The sequence below is a fragment of the Balaenoptera acutorostrata genome, chromosome 5, assembly GCF_949987535.1.
Source record: "Balaenoptera acutorostrata chromosome 5, mBalAcu1.1, whole genome shotgun sequence".
Lineage (NCBI taxonomy): Eukaryota > Metazoa > Chordata > Mammalia > Artiodactyla > Balaenopteridae > Balaenoptera > Balaenoptera acutorostrata.
The window spans coordinates 142,309,531-142,328,445 of record NC_080068.1 but is presented as its reverse complement, the minus strand read 5'-3'; the positions used below and the strand labels follow the sequence as shown (position 1 = coordinate 142,328,445).

At 59.1% G+C, this 18,915-nt stretch overlaps 2 protein-coding genes across 18 annotated transcripts in view; one reads left to right on the top strand and one right to left on the bottom strand.

Moving 5' to 3' along the window:
- ADD1 (adducin 1) overlaps positions 1 to 13,209 on the top strand; it is a 76,986-nt gene extending 63,777 nt beyond the window's left edge. For 4 of the 14 annotated variants that reach the window (XM_057546359.1, XM_057546354.1, XM_057546355.1 and 1 more), the window contains exons 11-16: positions 605 to 745; positions 1,382 to 1,471; positions 2,188 to 2,280; positions 6,615 to 6,771; positions 9,144 to 9,242; positions 11,276 to 13,209. In XM_057546359.1, the coding sequence (XP_057402342.1) occupies positions 605 to 745; positions 1,382 to 1,471; positions 2,188 to 2,280; positions 6,615 to 6,771; positions 9,144 to 9,242; positions 11,276 to 11,643 (948 nt within the window). In that variant the 3' untranslated portion in view covers positions 11,644 to 13,209. Of the gene's footprint in view, positions 1 to 604; positions 746 to 1,381; positions 1,472 to 2,187; positions 2,281 to 6,614; positions 6,772 to 9,143; positions 9,243 to 9,934; positions 9,970 to 11,275 lie in introns of those variants that run through there. The other 10 variants (XM_057546360.1, XM_057546357.1, XM_057546365.1 and 7 more) reach the window with 6 other exon arrangements.
- A 476-nt stretch (positions 13,210 to 13,685) lies between these two features.
- MFSD10 (major facilitator superfamily domain containing 10) lies at positions 13,686 to 17,808 on the bottom strand. 4 transcript variants are annotated; one of them, XM_057546378.1, is made up of 13 exons: positions 17,686 to 17,808; positions 17,044 to 17,261; positions 16,846 to 16,942; positions 16,503 to 16,606; positions 16,039 to 16,129; positions 15,794 to 15,951; positions 15,423 to 15,531; positions 15,192 to 15,303; positions 14,833 to 14,941; positions 14,651 to 14,741; positions 14,474 to 14,521; positions 14,306 to 14,395; positions 13,686 to 14,098 (listed from the first exon to the last, which is right to left on the bottom strand). In XM_057546378.1, exons 2-13 carry the CDS (start codon positions 17,215 to 17,217, stop codon positions 13,983 to 13,985), a joined length of 1,299 nt encoding a protein of 432 aa, XP_057402361.1. In that variant the 5' UTR covers positions 17,218 to 17,261; positions 17,686 to 17,808; the 3' UTR covers positions 13,686 to 13,982. The 4 variants fall into 4 exon arrangements, with proteins under 4 accessions (XP_057402361.1, XP_057402362.1, XP_057402359.1 ...); XM_057546379.1 differs by having other exon boundaries at positions 13,686 to 13,749; positions 15,794 to 15,955; positions 16,039 to 16,197; positions 17,686 to 17,807; XM_057546376.1 differs by having other exon boundaries at positions 15,794 to 15,955; positions 16,039 to 16,197; positions 17,686 to 17,806.
- Between the last annotated feature and the right edge of the window lie 1,107 nt (positions 17,809 to 18,915).

Sequence of the window (18,915 nt, the reverse complement as noted above, 5' to 3'; positions counted from 1 at the left end):
TTTTTGTAACACTCAAAAGTATTAATTATATAAAGTATTTGACATCACCAAACTCTTCCGCCAGGTAGCTACTGTATAAGTCTTCATACAGTAATCTTCTTGGGTTGAAATAGCTACGCAAACAGTACATTCTGGTGCGGTAGTTTATTTTAATGCAAAACTTTGGTGATGCCCGCTCTCGCCTCACCGCACAGAGTCTCCCCTCACCTGGACAGCAGCGTCACACCGCTTCTCATGACCCCGTCATCTCATGCTTCCCGCCGGCTTTGGTGTTGAGGACTCTCGGAGCGGTGAACCAGTGTGCTCTGAAGGGTCCCCCGCGGCTTGTCCGAGGGAGTCATGGGGCATAGCTCTGTCGTCAGCCCGTGCCGCGCCCTAGATTTCAGCTGGGCATTCTGACTGGCACTTGCCAGTCAGTCACAACTCTGGCTTCCAGCATTACTGGTTTCCAGCCACTGCAGTGACCCAGGCGGTGTGGTCATTGGTTCACTCTCTGTGAAGTTCGGTGCATGACCAGATGTGAGAGGAGTTGGACAAATTGGATGCTGTGGTGTCACTTACTGTTGTCACGATTCTGACTTTTCAACTGTCCTTGCTATTACAGTGGACTAAAGAGGATGGACATAGGACTCCCACCTCTGCCGTCCCTAACCTGTTTGTCCCATTGAACACCAACCCAAAAGAGGTCCAGGAGATGAGGAACAAGGTGTGCACCGACCGCCACCAGCAATCGGTGGAAGCTGACGTGCGTGCGGGAGGAGGCGGCCCTGGGTGGGGCAGGAGGCCTGCTGCTGCAGCGGGGAGGGTGTAGCTCCAGGAGGACCTCCGCTGCCACCACGTGACTGCTGAGGTCCTCCCTTCACACTGCTTTGCTGCTGCGCTAACAAAGTGCAGTGGCAGTGCGTGAGCAGCAGACGCTTTGGCCCCCATTGTCGAACTAACACCTGCTCACATAGCAGGGCAGAATTGAAGCTGCAGAGCCTGTTCCTGGCAAGAACAGCCTTTGCCCCCTGCCTTGCAGGGTTCATTTGAAGAGTTAGAATGTTTGGTATATTGGAACATGAGATCCACCAGTGTTCACAGTGTCACTAAAAGATGGGCACACGGGGGGTGCCTCCCCTCGAGTTAGTGAGTTCAGTGAGGTCTGTGCCTGCCGAAGTCATCTGGAAGGGGCCCTCCGTCTCCTCAGACCCATGAATTACTAATCGGGCTGGACCAGCACCGTTAAGCGGGCACGGTGGTCATGCAGGACCCACTGGGGTGCAGGGCAGAACAGAAGAGCAGCTTGTGCTGGGGGGCCCAAGCGCACAAACGGTGACTTTCAGTCACAGCGAGGTTTCTCTGTACTGTTGATGTGTGTTTCCCTTCTTGCCATCCTCAGATTCGAGAGCAGAACCTACAGGACATTAAGACGGCTGGCCCCCAGTCCCAGGTGTTGTGTGGTGTAGTGATGGACAGGAGCCTCGTCCAGGTGAGAGCTCAGGATGTCTCTGATGGTAGTGGGTGGTGGCTCTAATGACTGCCCGCTCCAAAATTATTCTTAAGTTGGGAGAGAATGACTATGAGGTAAGTGTCCTAGGCAGCCAGTTTTCTTTGTTCAAAGTCTTCATGATAAGAAGGAACCCAGCCACTCCTCCTTGAGTGGTAGACCAAGCATAAGCATGCCCAGGGCCGTGTCCCCCTCCAGCCCAGCTCCATGTCGTGCATGCCTGGCTGAGGGCCTGGGTTCGCCCGGTGTTAGCGGTGAACTGTGTACAACGCTGGAAGAGGGTGGGTGTCGTGGACTTTGGTTCTTGTATAGATTGCTGTCCACAACAAAGCTCTGCTTGGGGAAAAGTGCAGAGGGTTCCTGTAAATGTGGTCCACATTTACACGCATTTCTGTAAAAGGATTGTACCTCATGGCACATTGAAGATAATTGTGTAAGTAGTTATCTCTGAAAATTAAGTTGCCACCGAATGTTTTAAACATGACTCACCGGGGTTGGTGATTGTTGTTGCATTTTCTGACGTTGGCCAGCCGCGGTCCTGGTTCTGTGGCCCGTGTTTGCACGTTGCACCGCCATCACCGCTGCATCACTGTTGACGGCTGTCCCGCTGCATGCTCTCAGCTGGCTTCATCCTGTGCTCTCGTTGATGTTCCACAGCCGGGCCTGGTGGGCTCTGACGACTCAGTTTACTGTTGCAGGACGCACCCCTCTCTGACTGTACGGAAACAATCGAAGGGCTCCAGCGTACAGAGCAGACCTTTAGTCCCGCTAAGTCTCTCTCTTTTAGAAAGGTACTCACCGCCCCGCCCTCAGCTACCTGTTGGCACGCCCTGCTCTTTACCTGCCCCGCCCCTCACCTGTCGCCCTCGCTAGGTATCGTCTTAGGTATCGCAGGAGCTTTAAACGGATCTCTCAATTAATTTGTGAGATCGTACAAAAGGTTCTGTTCTGCTTATTCGCTTCTTTAAATAAAGCATTTTGTATGAGGTTATTTTTACAATTTTCAGCATTTTTACGTTGTGCTGAGAAATGGCTGATCTTAGGGATGTTTCTGAAGTTCTGCATGTGACCTTGGTGGGTGCATGTGTGGGGATCTGGGAGTTTGCCTTTTACAAGGTGCCGGTTGCAGGAGGCTCACGGGTGTACTGCGAGCTGTCGGCTGCCCCGTGAGACCGTCTGCCTTCGCTCGCTCAGCTGTGACCGGGGGCGCGATGAACGCGGCAGCCAGGGGCTGTATGACTGAAAGACGTCATTTCAGAGGAATGGGAAATAAAACAGGACAGTCTTTGCCAGCCCTTGTTGAGGAAATGTATTTTTACCTTAAAAAAAAAAACAAAAGAAAAACCCTAGATAATTGTTTTAGTGTTGCAAAGGGGAAAAAATACTTATGAAAATTTGAAACCCAGAATTGTAATTTCTCTGTGTACGTGCGTGCCTGACACGTACCGTAGGTGGAAAATGTATCTGGTGTAACTTGCCCAGGTGGAAGGAAACCCTCTACACACTCAGGCTGCTAGTGTGTAGAGCCAGAGTGGCCGACCACACGGCTGAGTGTCTTAGTGGTGTGTACCCTGTGTTCAAAGGAAATTTTCAGGGTCTCTTTCGATTAATACACCTCCAGTGAGATGCAAATATTTTATCAATGTTCCCATTGCCAGAGAAATCAGATTTGCACTAATGATTCTATATTCCTGTCTGGAAGCACTGCTGGTAAAGTTTTCTTGCACATTTATATATTAATTCAATGGGCCCCATTTTTCCTTGTCCTTAGAATGTACTTGCAGCTACCATTCTTAGGGGAACTTCTCAGAGCAAGGGAGAAAGATGTCTTCTTACCCCGTTGCTTGTTTTTCATGTTGCGACTTTGGACCATAAGCTGTTGTGATCTTGGTAGTTCATAATTCTTTCTCTCAGATGCGTCCAGAGTGCTGAGCCCATGGCCCCAGGGTGCTTACTGTGAGAGCCGGGAGCCGCCTCCAGCTTGGTGGGCTCAGGCCAGTGCGCAGTCACTGCTGTGCGGTCCTCTGGTGTTCTCTCGCGCTTGGCGGTCTCTGTTTGCTCCTGTGCGGGCTGTCTGGAGGGCGGACTGGCGGGCTGGATTGGAGGGCGCCCTCGTGGCTCCTCCTCCAGCTGCACTCTGGCTTTTGCTTCACCGCGTGGTGCTCAGACTTGGGCGTGCGTCCCAGGCACCTGCGACCGCGTCGTGAAGTGTTGTACATAGGGCCCCCCTCGTGCCTGGCTGGGAAGTTAAGAGTCTGTGGGAGTGAGATTCCTGGAGATTCCGGCGTCCTCCCCACAGCAGATCTGAACAGCGTGCCGCTGTGAGTGCCGTGTCCGGTGCGGTTAGCCGAGGAGACTGCTCCCGGCTGGGGAGATGTCGACGCCCCTGGACACGGATTTCTGTTCCCGGTTTTCCTCCATCATCCGCCTCCTGGTGCTCACATTTGCACCCCTGGTCTTCTTCCCACTACGCACGTCTCATTCCAGGGGTGAGAGTGTGCTTTGACTCCGCCAGCGTCCTTGACTGGGTCTGTGTCCACATCCTTTAGTGTGGACCTCAAGATGCAGACGGCATTACTCCTGGAAGATGGCACTGCTTGCTGGCAAGTTGAGTTCTCCTTGACCAGGGAAGGACTGGGGTTGTTAAGGTTCTAAACACATCCTCTTCCCGGTAAGGCAAGTGTATGGATACTTGCTTCCTGTTTGAGAACCTGAGGAACAGGTGTTTGGGACTTGGGAAGTTGGGGCTTTTCTGGAAGGACTTTGCTTTGCCCCCATCTCTCCCGCATGGCGACAGCTGTTCACACAGGGCAGGGGGTGTCTTCTGACGGGGGAGGGGCGGTGAGTTGCCAGCCACAGCCCGACACTCCGGTTCTGAAAGGAATGCTGAGCCCTGCTGCAGGCGCGCTTGACTCCAGTGCTGCGCGAGCCGGCATGCAGCCTTCTGGACCTCATTACGAGCGAATCGAGTTGTTAGAGACCAGGGTGGGAAGGTCTACGCTGAAAGTTGTCCAGCGCGGGGAAGAACTCTGTTGTGCGATTTGTGTAGCGCGAGCTTCCCTGTTGCCGCGTGTGCCTGCAGCCCCCTGCCGCATGGTAGAAATGCGAGGAGGCCTGCGGCCCAACTTGTGGACTCGCCCGGTGCACTTGGTGTTGAGCACCTAGTGTGTGTGTGGCCCCGCACTGGGAGTGTAAATTCAAACCTGAGTAGGTTTTACAGGTGAAAGTCTGATGCTCAGAGAGGTCAGGGCACTAGACCAGGTTTGCACAGCTTCGGAGCTGGAGCTGTCATCCCACACAGGCGGTGTCAGTCGCGGCAGACGTGGTTGCTGGGCGTCTGTCCTGCTTAGAGCCCGTGGCGGTGGCTCCAAGTGACGGCAGCAGCGAGAGTCTCCGCGGGGCCTGCTGGCGGGAGCGGCCACTGCACGTCCTGGTTTCTCGGCCTGGGTTGCTCCACAGCGGGCCTGCGTCCCTCTGCGTCTCCAGCGTATCTGTGTCTCCTTCCCTCCAGAATAACAGGGTCCCTGTGTCCCTGGATCTGTTCAGAGCTGGTCTGGAAGGCAGCTCGGCCCTCAGCTGAGGAATTTGGAGGAGGGAGCTCCCTGCCGGTGGGGGCAGGAACCAGCCATGCTGCACCTCGAGGGCCAGGTGTTCCAGACAGAAAGGACCTTGCTTGACCACAGGGCGTCTCCGTGGCAGTTGACTGAACATTTGATTTAAATGATGTAAACATTTCTCTGAAAGCTCGAATCTCCATCTCATTTTACTGGCAGTGATACCAGGATGCAAACGCAGTTCCCTAGTTGCCGTAGATCCTAGGATGTTAGTGCTCAGCACGTCTTAGCTGCGGTCAGCCTGGCAGGCCCCTCACGAGGCCTGTAAAACAGGCCCGTGGACGGCAAGGGGCTTGTCTCAGGCCACAGAGCTAACTCGTGGCAGACGAGGATCCGATCCCTGTCTGGGGAGGCTGGGCTACTTCTGAAGGAAAAGCCAGTCGACCTGGGGTCGGGCCTGCTCAGAAGGAGCCCCCTCCCCATCTAGGCAGCTGATTTCCAATCTCGAGGCTCTCTGAGCACAGGCTGCGGATTCCAGCCTTTTCCTTCTCTCGCCTGGGGTCCATGTCGCTGGACGGTGACTGCTCAGCCCAGGTTCCCAGGGGAGCAGCTGGCCGGTGAGCTGAATGTCCTGGGACTCGGCCTGGCCCTGTCTCTCATGCACGTCGCTGGCACGCCCTCTCCCTCTGGTGTTCGCCCACCGAGGAGAGCGCTGCCGGGCCAGGCCTGGCATCGAAACGATAGTGGATTCTCCTGTTTTCACTGGCTTCCAGAAGTTCTCATTAAGTAATGGGCACGTGCTTGGGTTCTGGTTAACTTTCTCAAAACTGAGCCCCAGACCGTGTGGGGGCCAAGCTGGCGAGCTGCGGGGCACAGAGCTGCGCTGGGCAGGCGAGGGTGGGCGGGTGAAGCGCCCGCGGGCTGCCCACTGCTCCCTGCCTGTGCGCCCGGCTGTGTCGGCCTCCTCCTTGAGGGCCGGGCCACCTGTGTGCTTCGCTTTGCTTAAGCTTTCTTTTTTCTTTTGTATAAATTCTTACAGTTTTCCAAATTCCTCAGACAAGTGCTGGTGTTTTGTGACATTCTGTTATCTCTTAATGTTTTGGGGTAAGTTACAGGATCTAGTTACAAATCAAATGCACAGTCGAAAGAACAGAACTTTTCTGTGCTCTTAGAACATAAGCACATTTCTGAGCACACCTACCGGAGTGTTGGGATCATGACATTTTCTGGTTTGGGAGGAGGGTAGTTGACTTTAAAAGTCCCCTTTTGCATCCATCCCTGTCTGTCTGTGAGGAGATGGGCCTCTCCCTGGGATGCTCTACACACTTGATCTGCACGTTGGTGCCTCTGCTTCTGAAGTCTGAAGGACTTTCCTAGGAGTCTCTGCCCCGTTGCATGTGTTTCTCAGTCTGCTGCTGAAGGCTGCCGCTCAGCCTAAGCGTCAGGGCCTCGGGCCGTACCCGGGCTGCCGCTCAGGGATGTGTGTGCGCCCCGTCCCCCCTCGCCCGGGAGGAGGGAGAGTCCTGGAGCGGCGGGGCTCTTGCGGACCAGCCGTCCCTTTCTGTCCACAGGGCGAGCTAGTGACGGCCTCCAAGGCCATCATTGAGAAGGAGTACCAGCCCCACGTCATCGTGAGCACCGCGGGACCCAACCCCTTCAACACGCTCACCGACCGCGAGCTGGAGGACTACCGCAGAGAGGTGGAGCGCAAGCAGAAGGGCCCCGAAGGTGAGCAAGCTCGCGGGTCCGGGGCGCCGCAGGGCCGGCTCGTGGGTGCAGAGGCGGCAGGGAGCACTCTGTGGGCTCCTCTGTCCTGTGCTGATTGTAGGTGGCGAGGAAAGGTAAGCCCAGCGTGCCGGTCTCTGCACGTCCTGCTCTGCTCCTGGAGAGGGCGGAGTAGAGCAATCTGTTCCCAAGAACAAGGCCGTGTGTGGCGGAGGCCGGCCCGGGTCTGTGACCTGCACCCCTGCACGCGGTCTCCTCCCACCTTCGTCCCAGCTGCAGTCACGGCTTGGAGTTTTCTCACGGACTCTTTTTCTCCGTAAGCCCCGAGAGCTCCCTGGCTGGGCACGGTCACAGGCCCAGGGACTAGCGTGTCGGGCTCTCTGGCACCTTTCCAGACCCTGTGAAGGGTGTGGCCAGTGCTGGTGCAGCCTTTGTTTCTCTTGGTAGCTCACTGACATAGGAGGTCATATTTTTGTAAAACATGTTGGGACTGTTTTACAACAAAGGAAAATAAATGGCTCTGAGAGCCAGAACCTCTTGGAGCAGCTTGTTTCAAACTTCAGGTTTTTAAAAGCACATCCAAACATTTTGAGAACTAAGAGAGAAGCCAGCCTCCCACTGCCTCTGACACGAAGGCTCAGTGGGTCTGAATCACTGTCCCTGAGTGCCCTGGGTTGGTTACCACGAAGACCCTGGGACACGACGTCCCCTCCAGGAGCTTCATGCTGCTGTCCGCGGGACCTTAGGATGGCCCACGCTTCTTCCTCTTGGGAGCAGCCCTCCAGGTCAATGTGGGACCATCCTGGGAACTATTCCTGCTTCAAATGCAACCTCTGATTTGCCCCAATTTAACTTTTTCTTTTTTAGTCTTGTTTTAGACCAATTACATAATGCATCACATAGCTGCTATTGGAATTTGAGTTGTGCAAAAAAACTGCTGAATTGTTTTTCAGTGTGTTACACCATCACTGCCTGTCACTTTGTTATATATGCATTAAAATTAAGGCGTGCTGCGCATAGATTCAGAGTGAGCCTGACCTTTTCTGGTCACAGCACTAACTCTGATCACCTCCTGAACGGTGCATGCAGCCCTGTAGACAGCTCTGTCTGAGCTGTGGCCATAATTACTTGCCTTAGAGCAAGAACTGGTGTGTGGGCCTGAGCTACTGGTCCTGTAGCCTCATCCCAGGTCCTGTGCACACATATGTGTGTCTGCTCTTTGGACTCAGACCCTTCCAGTGTCTGGGAAACCTGGATTTTTTTTTTTTTTTTTGAGTTAAACCACAAGACACAAATACTTCCTCTATATGTGAGGCTGCATGAGGAGTGATGTCACAGCAAGCGAGTGAGTGTGGACGGGGACAGCTGTGGTCGTGCTGTGTGATCACAGAGCCGTCGGCAGTGGGAGTGGCAGCCAGGGGCCACTGCCAGGAAGCCCCTGCCCAGCACTGGTGCTGGCTCTGGGCACGGCGGTGGGGGGCGGGTAGTGTGTGCCGCGGGTGACCTCAGGCTGTCTGTTAAAGGCAGCACCTCAGGCACGAGGAAGAAAGCCCCTCGCCTTTGGCTTCTTTTCCTGGCTGAAGGAATTTGTTCACTCAGGCAGGAGGTGTGAAGGCCTCTGTTTAGAGACACTTGGCTTCAGGAAGGGAGCTGTAGGCTCGGGGGACTTGGGGAGGCAAGTTGGTCTGAAGCTATTAACGTGAAAAGTTTCAATGAGAGAAGGAGATTTAAGGAATTAAGATAATACTGGTATATATTTTTCCCTAAATGAGAGGCAGACTTGGAATTTCAGGATCCTGAGTCCTAGTTCTTGTAATTTTTCCTCTGTTCCTTAGCATATTTTACTATAGAAAATAAAAATACGTGTTACAACTGCCAAGTTTAAATTATTGGTAGAAAATGCTCTAAATAACAAATTAAAACCAAGGTCACGCTCCTGTAATGTCCCTTGAGGTGGCAGGTAGGGCGAGGGTGCTTGGGACCCTGGGCTCTTGCTCAGCAGCAGGAGAGGCAGGATGGTGAGGACATGGGGAGGGGCCCCTCACCAGAGGACAGGAGAGGACAGGCTGGGGGTCACCGGTCACAGCCCGTCACAGAGGCAGCTCTGGCAGATTCTCAAACCGAGATCCACAGCCCCGTCAGGAGTGGCTTCCTTTGTCCTCTTTCGGGTAGGAATGGGGAAAAGGTTGAGGCCAGCGGCTGCGAGCCCTTCCCTTCTTGGGCTCTTGCTTGCGCCCTGAGCAGCCCCTCCCGCCCTCCCCGAGGCAGCCCGATGGGCAGGGCGGGAGGGCCCGTCCGCCCGGGAAGGGGCGAGGGGAGGCCCGCCGTGTCCAAAGGCCTTCACCGCGCTCTTTCTGCCCTGTGTGCACCTGCAGAGAATCTGGACGAGGCTAGAGAAGACAAAGAAGAGAGCCCTCCGGAGCCCCCTGGTGCCCCCCACACTCCCCCCAGCGCCCCCATCAAGCTGGAGGAAGGTGAGCTCTGGGCTGGAGGTGGGTATGCGGCCGTCCCGTGTGGGAGGGTGCACGGCCGCCCGGGGTGGCATTGCCAGGAGGGGCCGAGCTTCGTGGCTTTGTGTAAGAAAAGCAGCTGAGTGTGGCAGTAGTTGAACTGACACTAACAGCCGAGTGTGTTTGCATGGAAAACAGTACGTCATCCGCTCTGAGCTCGCCCAGCCTCCTCCACTCCCGTGCTGGTTCTGCCCGGGGTAACTTGAGGCAACACAGATTCGTTAGCGTGATGTCACAGGTGGGAGGACAGTCGTTGGGGATCGGAACCTGCCTTCATTCATGATGTCAGTTTTGCCCACTGCTTGCACATTTCCTAGACCTTCCTGTGCTCGGATCACCCCCAGAAACGTCCTCCGTTGTGTCTGGGCCACAGGGCTGCATTCTTTGGCCATATTTCCCAGTCCGTGGAGAGTGCCCGCCTCCCCTGGCCTCTCAGACCACCCACCGTGTTTCTGTGACGTGTGGCCTGCCTGTCTGTCCCTTAGTCTTGTACGTTGTGCTTCCCGTGCCTGTCGGGAGCCTGTGGCTCACCTCCTGCCCTTTTCTGTGTCCACAAGAATGGCCTGGCCATTCTCCTTCTGTAACCCGATGGCCGTGACTGAATGCATAGATTCTCTACCTGTGCTTTTCTCTTCCTGTGGCTGCGTTACAAACAGGAGGTGGATGTGCTAAAGAGTACCTGTTACCATAGTAAGTACCGCCTGCTGCCTGGCCCTCTGCTGTTTAATCGGAATTCCCTGTGCTTTGCCTCATTCTCCTGCTTCTTTGTTGCTTATTAATTTTTGTTTTTTGTTTATTCAAAATAAAAACAAAGGCCCTTCTTTTACCCAGTTCCTCCATTCTGGGCAGTGGCCTTCCTGGAAGGGGCTGGGTCCCCTGAGCTGTGCGGTGGGCAGCCTGTCCTCGAGTCCCCCCAGGGCCGAGGTGGCGCTGCTCCGAGCACTGTGGGTCTCAGAAGTTTCAGAGGGACCACGTGGTCCTGTTGAGCCTTCGAGACAAGTCTAGACTAGACTCAGGCTGGGATTTTGCCCCCTGCTGCACGGGGGTCGCATGTGTTTGGATCTTTGCTTAAACTGGGTGCTTAAGCTTAATTTGAGGGGGTGGAAGAGTGACATTTAGTGCTGTTTTCCCAATGTGACATTTGTCAGATGGTCAGAGTTCCCCTGAGCACCCACAGGCCACCTGTGCATGCTTCGCGGAGTGAGTCCTAACTGCTCCCGCCCAGTCCCCTGCAGCCGCACCTCAGCCCAGCCCAGCCTCTGCTCACCTCCGGACGTTTGGCTAGATTTCCAGGCACTGAAGGTTTGCTGTTGCCTAACCTGCCAGTGGCTGGTGACTTGGTGGACTATTTTAAAAAATCTACAAAACTGGTTTCCCCCAGGGTCAGTGTAGAAACCAGTCCTCAGGCTGTTTCTTTAAAATAAGTTCCATTTGGCTCTTTTATGTTTCCATGTTCAAATTGTTAAGGGGGCTTGAATTTTTTGCCCGTCCCTTATCGTTCGTGTCTTTTTTAACTCTCCAGCCTAAAATGGCCTTTGTTTGGTGTTGATGTTGATGGGGGTCTGGGAATCAACTCATAGTTTTCTACCAGCTGCCACAGCTTTATATAGTTTTCTCCTTGGGGGAGACCAGGTGTCGTGGATACAAATTTAGGCTTGATTTCAGGATTACTAACACGTGTCCTTTAAAAGGGTTCAAGTGTTTAACGCAGACGTTGCAATACTGAAAATGTTTCCACTTGCCTTCATCACCGTCTCTGTGACTGGGGACCCAAGCCCTGGGATTCTGTCTGGCTTTGTCAGCATGTCGTCCATGAGAAGGAGCTAAAAACCACCCTGAGGTTGAGCCCACGTTTTGCACTGTGAGCTGCAGCCAGCCTGAAGCAGAGTAGATCTTACTGACAGCTTCTTACTCTTGTTTGGTGCAGGGCGCTTGCGATCCCCCTTGGAGGTCCAGGCAGTCGCCCTCTAACCTCGCCTCTCCCCCCCGCCCCCCAGACCTGCCGCAGGAGCCGGCTTCCGGAGACGACAGTGATGCCGCCACCTTCACGCCGACTCTCCCTGACCTGTCCCCTGATGAGCCTTCAGAAGCGCTCTGCTTCCCGACGTTGGAGGAGGAGGAGGAGGAGGAAGAGGGGCTTTGTGAAGCAGGGGGCCCTCCAGGCCCCACCAGGTCCCCCTCGGCGGCCATCCCTGAGCCAGTCACAGCCCAGGCGGCCGACGAGGCCGCCTCCCCGGCTGCCGAGGAGGGGGCTGCTGTGGACCCTGGCAGCGATGGGTCTCCGGGCAAGTCCCCCTCCAAAAAGAAGAAGAAATTCCGCACTCCCTCCTTCCTGAAGAAGAGCAAGAAGAGGAGCGACTCCTGAAGGCCCTTCCTGCACAAACCGATGCCACCCGACTGTCCCCGATCGTGTCTCGTGCCCGTGTCTTCTTGTGTAATGGAATGCAAAAGGCCCACCCCTCTGTGTAGCTAGCGCTCCCCTCGCGGCGTGACCAAATCCCCACGGAGACCGGTGCTAACCTCGTGTGCGCAGCTGCCCGGCCTGCAGCCTCAGGTGCTGGGGGAGACTTGGTCTCTGTGTCCACCTCGGAGCCCTGCCCTGCAGGGACCAGCACCTCGGCCCATCTCATGAGCCCCTCGGGGACACGCTGTCCCCAGGGGCTTAGCTAAGTCCAGGTTCTGGCTGGATCGGGGGCGGCCCTGCCAGCTCTGGCCTCGACCGCTCCTGCTCTCCTTCTCTCGTGAAGTAATCCGTGCCCCGTCTCTGCTAGCCTCCCTTCACCCCGAGGTCTCGGGTGACTGAATCAGACCTGTAGCTTCTTGCTGGCATTTTCTGCTCAGTGATATCATTTGTTTGGATACACAAAGCCATGGTCCTGTGAGAACACTCGTGTCCCCGCCAATGGGCCCAGGCCACCGTGGCGGACTTTGAGAGGCGGGTTTGGGCTGAGCCGGCAGTCCCAGCAGCGGACGGGCCTGTGTACACCCAGGTAACCTATGCATGGTCTCACCGGCCCCCCGTGGCCAAAACCAGACTTGGGGCTCCATTCCTTACTCACTGGGGGCTCTCGATCCCCGTCGTCGTAGGGAAGGTGCATCAGGAGGGGAAGAGTGCTTTCTAGATGTCCTTTCAGCACGTCTGCAGTTCCCCCTACACGCTGTGAGTGAACGGTCTGCGCTGTGCTGCGTTCTCTCCCCAGGGCCTGTGGCAGAGCGCGGCAGGGCTCCGTGCGCTCTCCTGGGGGGTCATGCTCTGAACCTCGGCTCGGCTCAGCCTGGAGGGTACCCTCGCTTCGATAGAAGGCAGTTCGGGGTAGGAGTCGGCCCCAGGGGTCCCACCTGATGCCCTGTGCAGTCACTGGCGGAGCCCACTGCCCGCCCTCCAGCGCCACGGGGTGAATTCCACTGCACTCACATCCCTGCAAGATAGCGGCTAGCTGCTTAGTGGGAACTGGTGGGTGGCCAGGTGTCTCTTCGACAGTGGCCTGTCCCAGGAGCTCCAGTGCCAGCCTGTCCCCCAGACAGGTCCCCAGGAGGGGGGAGGGGCCCTTGGGGGACCCAGTGCCCGATGTGGGCGCAGGTCCCACACGCTCGACACCCAGGCAGGACCTCAGGCGGCTGCATGGCGCTGACCTCTGCTTCGAGCTTACTGGCAGGCAAGCCCCTTCTCGCCTGCGTGTCGTGTCATTGCCAAGACGGTGGTGGAGTTCTCCACCCTCACCCTGCACCTCAGTTAACCACGGGCTCTTCCTTTTATCCCTTCCTCTGACCCCACGTATGCAATGACTTTAATTTCATTTTTGTAGTTTAACTCTTTGTATTACAACATGAAGTTTAGTTGCATATACAGACACAGGCTTGGGAGGACAAGTTCTACAGCCTTTCTTCATTGTAACATGTTTTACTCACAAATAAAATTCTTTAAGCAGTTTTCTTGTCTAAACTTGGGAAGCCGTCTTGCATCTGAATTCCTTTTCTTTGTTCCTTTAAAATAGGACTTCAGAAGTTTATCTTATGTTCTAAAAAAAGATCCCACGCAGTTTGTCACTTTGGACCACGGGGGACTCTCTAACCTGGAAGTGCCCTACCCCAGTGCCCGCTTGTTCTTCCTCAGGGGGCAGAGAGGGCAGGGTCCAGGCGAGGTGGGGGGAGCCCAGCGGAAGGGTCGCTCCTCCCCAGTCTGCCGGACACGCCCCAAGTACCACCTGGTAAGTGCTGACCCGGGGGCGGTCCGTTGGCCTGTCCACCCCTCGCTACAGCGCAGAAGGAGGGAAGCGGGCCTGGGCAGAGCCTTGTGCTCTTCCGGACCGTGGAGCTGTAACGCGTGTTCAGCGGCTGTTCCTGGTGCCTGGGGGTCTCCCTGGGCAGCGGGTGTGTCGAGGCAGAGCTGGGTACTGGAGAAAGGCACTTGATACAAAACAGCTGCTTTATTTGGTCATTCAGAGACTTGGCTGATATACCCTGTGTGTCGCTGAGTATAAAAGACAAGAGAACAGAAAGCCTGGAAGGTTTTGCAGTCTGATCCCGGCAGGCAGGTCCACACAGGAGTGTCACAGGCACAAGTGCGAGTCCTGGGCCTCCCCGGGTTGAGCCCCGGGCTGGGGGGCGGGGAGCGAGGGGTCAGGCAGGCAGCGGGGAGCCGTCCTGGCTCAGGCCTCCCACTCCCTGCGTCAGCTGCCCGGCTCTGGGGTAGGGGTGGCTCAGCTACTCGGCCTTGAGCGTCCCTGCCGGAGGCCTCAGCTTCCGCAGGAGGGAGAAGGGGAGCAGGAAGAGCCCCGCGCACACGGTGTAGCAGACCCGGGCCCCGGCCAGCCAGTACGCTGCGGAGACAGCAGGGTGGTGATGGCGACGGTCCCCGCCCCACAAGACGGCGGGGTTGAGCCGGGGGTGGGGGTGGGGGTTCAGTGGCTGGGACCGAGGCGGCCAGCAGGGGCTGTGTGGCCTCCAGCTCGGGCCAGCAGTCCCCTGGCCTGGCGGGGCCTCCCCAGGTGCCCAGCACGCCCCGAGCGCTGTTGCGCAGCCCTCACCTGAGGCGGCCACCGTGGGCCCCAGAGCCCTGGCCAGGGCGCCCAGGCTCCGCAGCGTGCCCATGACCACACCCTTCTGCCCGGGAGAGCCTGTGGGGGAAAGGGCAGAGGCCGTCAGGTGCCTGTGGGCCACCCAGGGTGACCTCGGGCAAGGGAAGGGCCTCTCACCGTAGCCGGCGACCACGGAGGACAGGCAGGGCACCACGATGGCAGCGGCTGGTGGGGGACATCAGGGAGGCGCCCGTCAGCCTGGAGGAGGGGCCGGCAGGGGTGCGACCCTCCAGGATTCCCGGCCGCCGGCCCCTGACCGCACCCCCGCCAGCCTGGTCAGGGCCACTCACTCACCGAAGGAGTAGAGCAGCAGGCCCAGGCCCAGCACGGGCAGCGTGTGCCCCCAGCCGATGAGGAGGAAGGCGGGGATGAGCAGCAGGATGGCCTGCGGGCGGCACAGCCGGTCTCAGGACCACCCCGCTGCCTCCGCAGAGCTCGGGGCGCTGCCTGCCCCCACGCCCGGGGAGCCCCCGTACCCGCTTCACAGCTGCGATCTCCCCGCCAAGGCTGATCCGCCGGGCGTAGGCGCCCTGGATGGTGGCCATGGTGAGGCCGATGAAGAAGAACATCTTTCCCTGCTCTAGGCTGGGAGGAGCGAGCCGTCAGCACCCCTTCCCTGCTGTGCCCGTGCTGCTCGCACGCAGAGCCAGGCAGCCTGGGTGACGGCCCGTGCGTCACCCGTTCTTGGCGCAAGGCACCGCCCGCCCCGGGATCCCGGGCTGGGCCCCGGGGGACGGGCCAAGGTAGGAGTCAGCCCTGAAGCGGCGGGGCCTCAGGATGGGGAGAGGGCAGGGCGTGCCCAGGCGGGGTCCCGGCAGGGGCCCCACGCTCCCACCTGCTGAACTGGAAGCGCTGGTGCACGAGGAAGCTCAGCGTGAACTCCAGGCCCGAGAACAGGAAAAGATAGAGGAAGTAGACCAGGCCCAGCAGGCGCAGGCTGCCCAGCCCTGCGGAGCAGCGGAAGGGGACGTCAGCGGAAAGGGGGCCCCGATGGCAGCTGGGGGGGGGACCCTGGGCAGCCCGAGAGAGCCACAGCCCTACCCTCACGAGGGGGCCCGCTCCTTACTGACTCCGGTGGGCGGGTCCGGGCCACGTGCCACGGCTGAGAAGCAGAGCAGGGCCAGGGGGCTGAGCAGGTCAACAGCAGCTCGGAACCCCAGCGTGATGGACGGTGCCTGGAAGGCACAGGATTGAGGAGCCTGCGACGAGGCTGGTGGCGTCCCCAGGCCTCGCAGCCTGGGGGTGGGCTTGACCCGAACCTGCTTGGCCCCTACCCCCAGTCCACCTGCCAGGCTTTGGAGGTAGGGGGACTTGGGCAACACAGGGGCCTCAGGAGGCACTGTGGTCCCAAGAGCGTCTGGACACCGGGAGCGGGCGGCCCGGCCTCCCCGCAGGCCCCAGAAGCGAGCCCCTGCGCCTGTCTGGCTCCCACCTTACCCGCTTCTCTGGGGGCAGCGTCTCCGGCAGGAAGCAGAAGATGAACAGCAGATCGGAGACCGCGAAGAGCAGGGCCAACCAGGGCGCCGTCTCCACGGGCAGGGAGGCGCCGAGCATGGGGCCCAGCGTGAAGGCCAAAGAGAAGGCCACCCCGATGACTGCCTGGGGAGAAGACTGCCTGAGCCAGGCAGGGAGACCTGGGCCCGGGAGCCCGTCCACCCCTAAGCCCCCTGAAGCGCACTCACCATGCCCCTGCTGCGGGCGGGAGACGAGCCCAGGTCGGCGACAACGGCGGTGGAGAGGCTGACATTCCCCTTGCTGATGCCCCCAATTATCCTGGAGACCAGAAAGGCCGCAAAGCTCTTCGAAGCGGCCCACACGGCATACGAGGTGGCCAAGCCTGCCTGCCTCAGGGCGGGGACCAAGGGCAGGCACGGTCACTTGAGGCCAGGAGGGGCCCACAGAGGGGCCAGCAAGCCCAAGCAATACCCTGGGACCCTGCCCTGTTCTGGAGCACCCAAGGGCCACTTGTGTTCCCAGTGTCCCCGTGGCAGGAGCAGCTCTGGCACAGCCTCGCTTAGCCACAGAAGCCACTGCCCCCCCGAACACCACCCCCAGGGGGCAACGAGGGGCCGTGGAGGGCCCACAGCTGCCTCGCCAGAGGGCCGCTGGTGGGCGGGAAGAGGCTCCCATCTGTGGGCACCCGTACCAGGGACAGCAGCAGCACCGGGCGCCTCCCCAGGCAGTCAGAGACGGCCCCCGTGAGGGGCGCCAAGAGGAACTGCAGGAGGGAGAAGACGGAGCCAATCAGACCTGGAAGAGACAGAGGTCACAGTCACCACACTGCCCAGTCCCCAAGGGTCGGACCATGCTGGGCCCTGCACTCCTAGGCCACGGACCTCGAGCTGAGATGGCCTCAAGACCCCCCACTTGGAGAAGGAACAGACAGTGCCCAGGCACGAGAATATGAGGATCAGGACCTGGGACTGAGAAAGGAGGAACCAGGAAGGCAAGACCCAAGTGGGCCCTCAGCCCTGGCTCAGGAACCATACCTCCGAACAGGACGGTGTTGTACCTCTTCTCGGCTGGCATCCCAATGGCTGCAGCAAACCAGTCCACCCCGCGCTGCCACGAGCCATAGAGAGGATCCTAGAGAACAAGGAAGTGTGACGGGCTGGGGAGTCCCTGAGGGGCTTGGAGCAATGGACAGCCATCGGGGGTGAAGCGGCATCGGGACTGGGGGTGCTCACCTGCACACGGCCGTGGCGCTCCAGCAGCGCAGGTAGCAGGGGCAGCAGCAAGGTGAAGGCCAGGAGGTCCAACAGGAGGCCGAGGAAGACCACAGCGACCACTCGGGTTTCGGGTGCCGGCTGCTGGCGGATGGGTGGGCGCGGGGTGCAGCTCCCGCCGGCTCCCCAGCCCATGATGGGGGCCGCTCCGATCCGGCCTGGCTGAGCGTGTGGCGGGTCTGCAAGACGGCACGTCGCACGAGGGCACGTTTGGGTACCCCAGCCCCACACCCACCTACCTGGGGGGAAACAGACCCCAGCTCCTGCCGTGCCCCCAACCCGCGAAGAGCCAGCGAGCGCCTAAAGGGTCTGCCTGCCCCGTGACCCAACACAGGAGTCCCTCTGTGCACCCTGCCCCCGACCCTGGGCAGCAGGAAACGCAGGCTGCGGGGGTTACGCAAAGAAGCCGCAGCCCCGGAGGCCAACCGTCCCAGGGGCCGGGGTGGGGCATCGCGGCCCCGGCACCTCCCCGCCCCCGCCGCCACCCTACGGTCCCGGGCGGAGCGGCCGGGGAAACTGAGGCCCGGGCGGGCGGCGGGGGCGGCCCCGCGAGCCGGAGAACAAGACACCCGCCCGCCCCTGGTCGCGCGCCCCATCCCGCACCTGTGGGGTCTACGCTCCGCAGAGACAGACTGAGGGACGAACGAAAGCGGAATGGACCGGCGAGCGGGCTACGCACGCCGACCACGCCACGCCCGCCCGGAAGTGGGCGCGTCTCCCAGTCGGAAGTGGGCGGCCCTGCGCGCCCTCTTCCGGCCGCTGGGCGGGGCCTCGGCCGGTCCTCCAAGGCCGCGTGACCCGGCCAGATATTGGGTCTGGCAGCGGCTTACCGGCGGGAAGGGATCCAACCGGAGGCGCCTGACAGGCCACAGTCCCATTTGCCCCCGGACTCTGCGCCTGAGTGACGACCCGCCCGCTGAGGACCTCGGGGCTTTGGGCGCTCTGTCCGGAGGGCCGTTGGGCGGGGTCCACCCTGACCGGACCCTCCTCGCATCGTCCACTCCCGTCGGAGGCCTCCGTCCAAAATACACCCGCAGATACGCGGCGTCTGTGCGGGGGCGCGGGTTCGCCCACCCTCGGGCCTCGGCTAGGACGGGCCGGCGAGGAGGAGGGGGCGTGAGGTCAGGACTTTACGGTGCCCCGCCTGCCCCGGGGTCAGCGGGGAGGAGCAGGTGCCCCCAGGGCGCGCTCGGTCCTGGGCCCGCGCCGGGAGAGACCCCACGGCAGCTGGAGGTTCCGGACCTCAGGACCTACCAGCACCTCCTGCTTCCCTTCCGTCCCTTGAAATTCAGGCGTCTGTGGCGGAACTAACCGGAAGGACAGTCCACCCCGTCAGCTCAGCACTCATACACTCCTCCGAAAACGACACTAAATTTCAAACATCCAAGCAGTCACACTTTGCCTAACGTATAATTGTTCCACTTACGACCAAAGAGAACACGTGTTAGCTCTCCCTGAGGAGGACACGCGTTCCTTTATCCAGGCTCGGGGGATGCTCACCTCTTCCACCTGAGCCGTGCTTCCCCCCTTAGAAGCTTGCACGTGACACAGTGGAGGTAAGAGCTGGTGGGCGCGCGGCAGAGGGGAGGAAGAGCTGGGCAATATGTCGGCAAATGTACTCACATGGAAACACTCTGGCTTCATAACCACCTTCTTCCACGACCCCTTCTACACACGCCCCTTTGCAAGGAGTAGGAGGCAGGGCTGGGACGGGCCATCCACGTGGATACTGACATTTCCAAGGACTGTGCCTGCAGTGGGGTGGAGAGGCCCAGGGGTGGGCAGAGGTGGGTATGCTCGGGCGACCCAGGACCCAAAGCTGGGGCTTTATCA

Excerpts from the sequence above, each read along its gene's own strand:
- MFSD10 (XM_057546376.1), bottom strand. The coding sequence starts at position 17,217 with ATGGGCTGGGGAGCCGGCGGGAGCTGCACCCCGCGCCCACCCATCCGC. Across the intron at positions 14,522-14,650 it reads CCTGCTGCTCTACTCCTTCG|CCGCTGCCATCGTGGTGCCC; the intron begins GTGAGTGAGTGG and ends GTCCCCCACCAG. Across the intron at positions 14,396-14,473 it reads CTCCGTGGTCGCCGGCTACG|GCTCTCCCGGGCAGAAGGGT; the intron begins GTGAGAGGCCCT and ends TTTCCCCCACAG.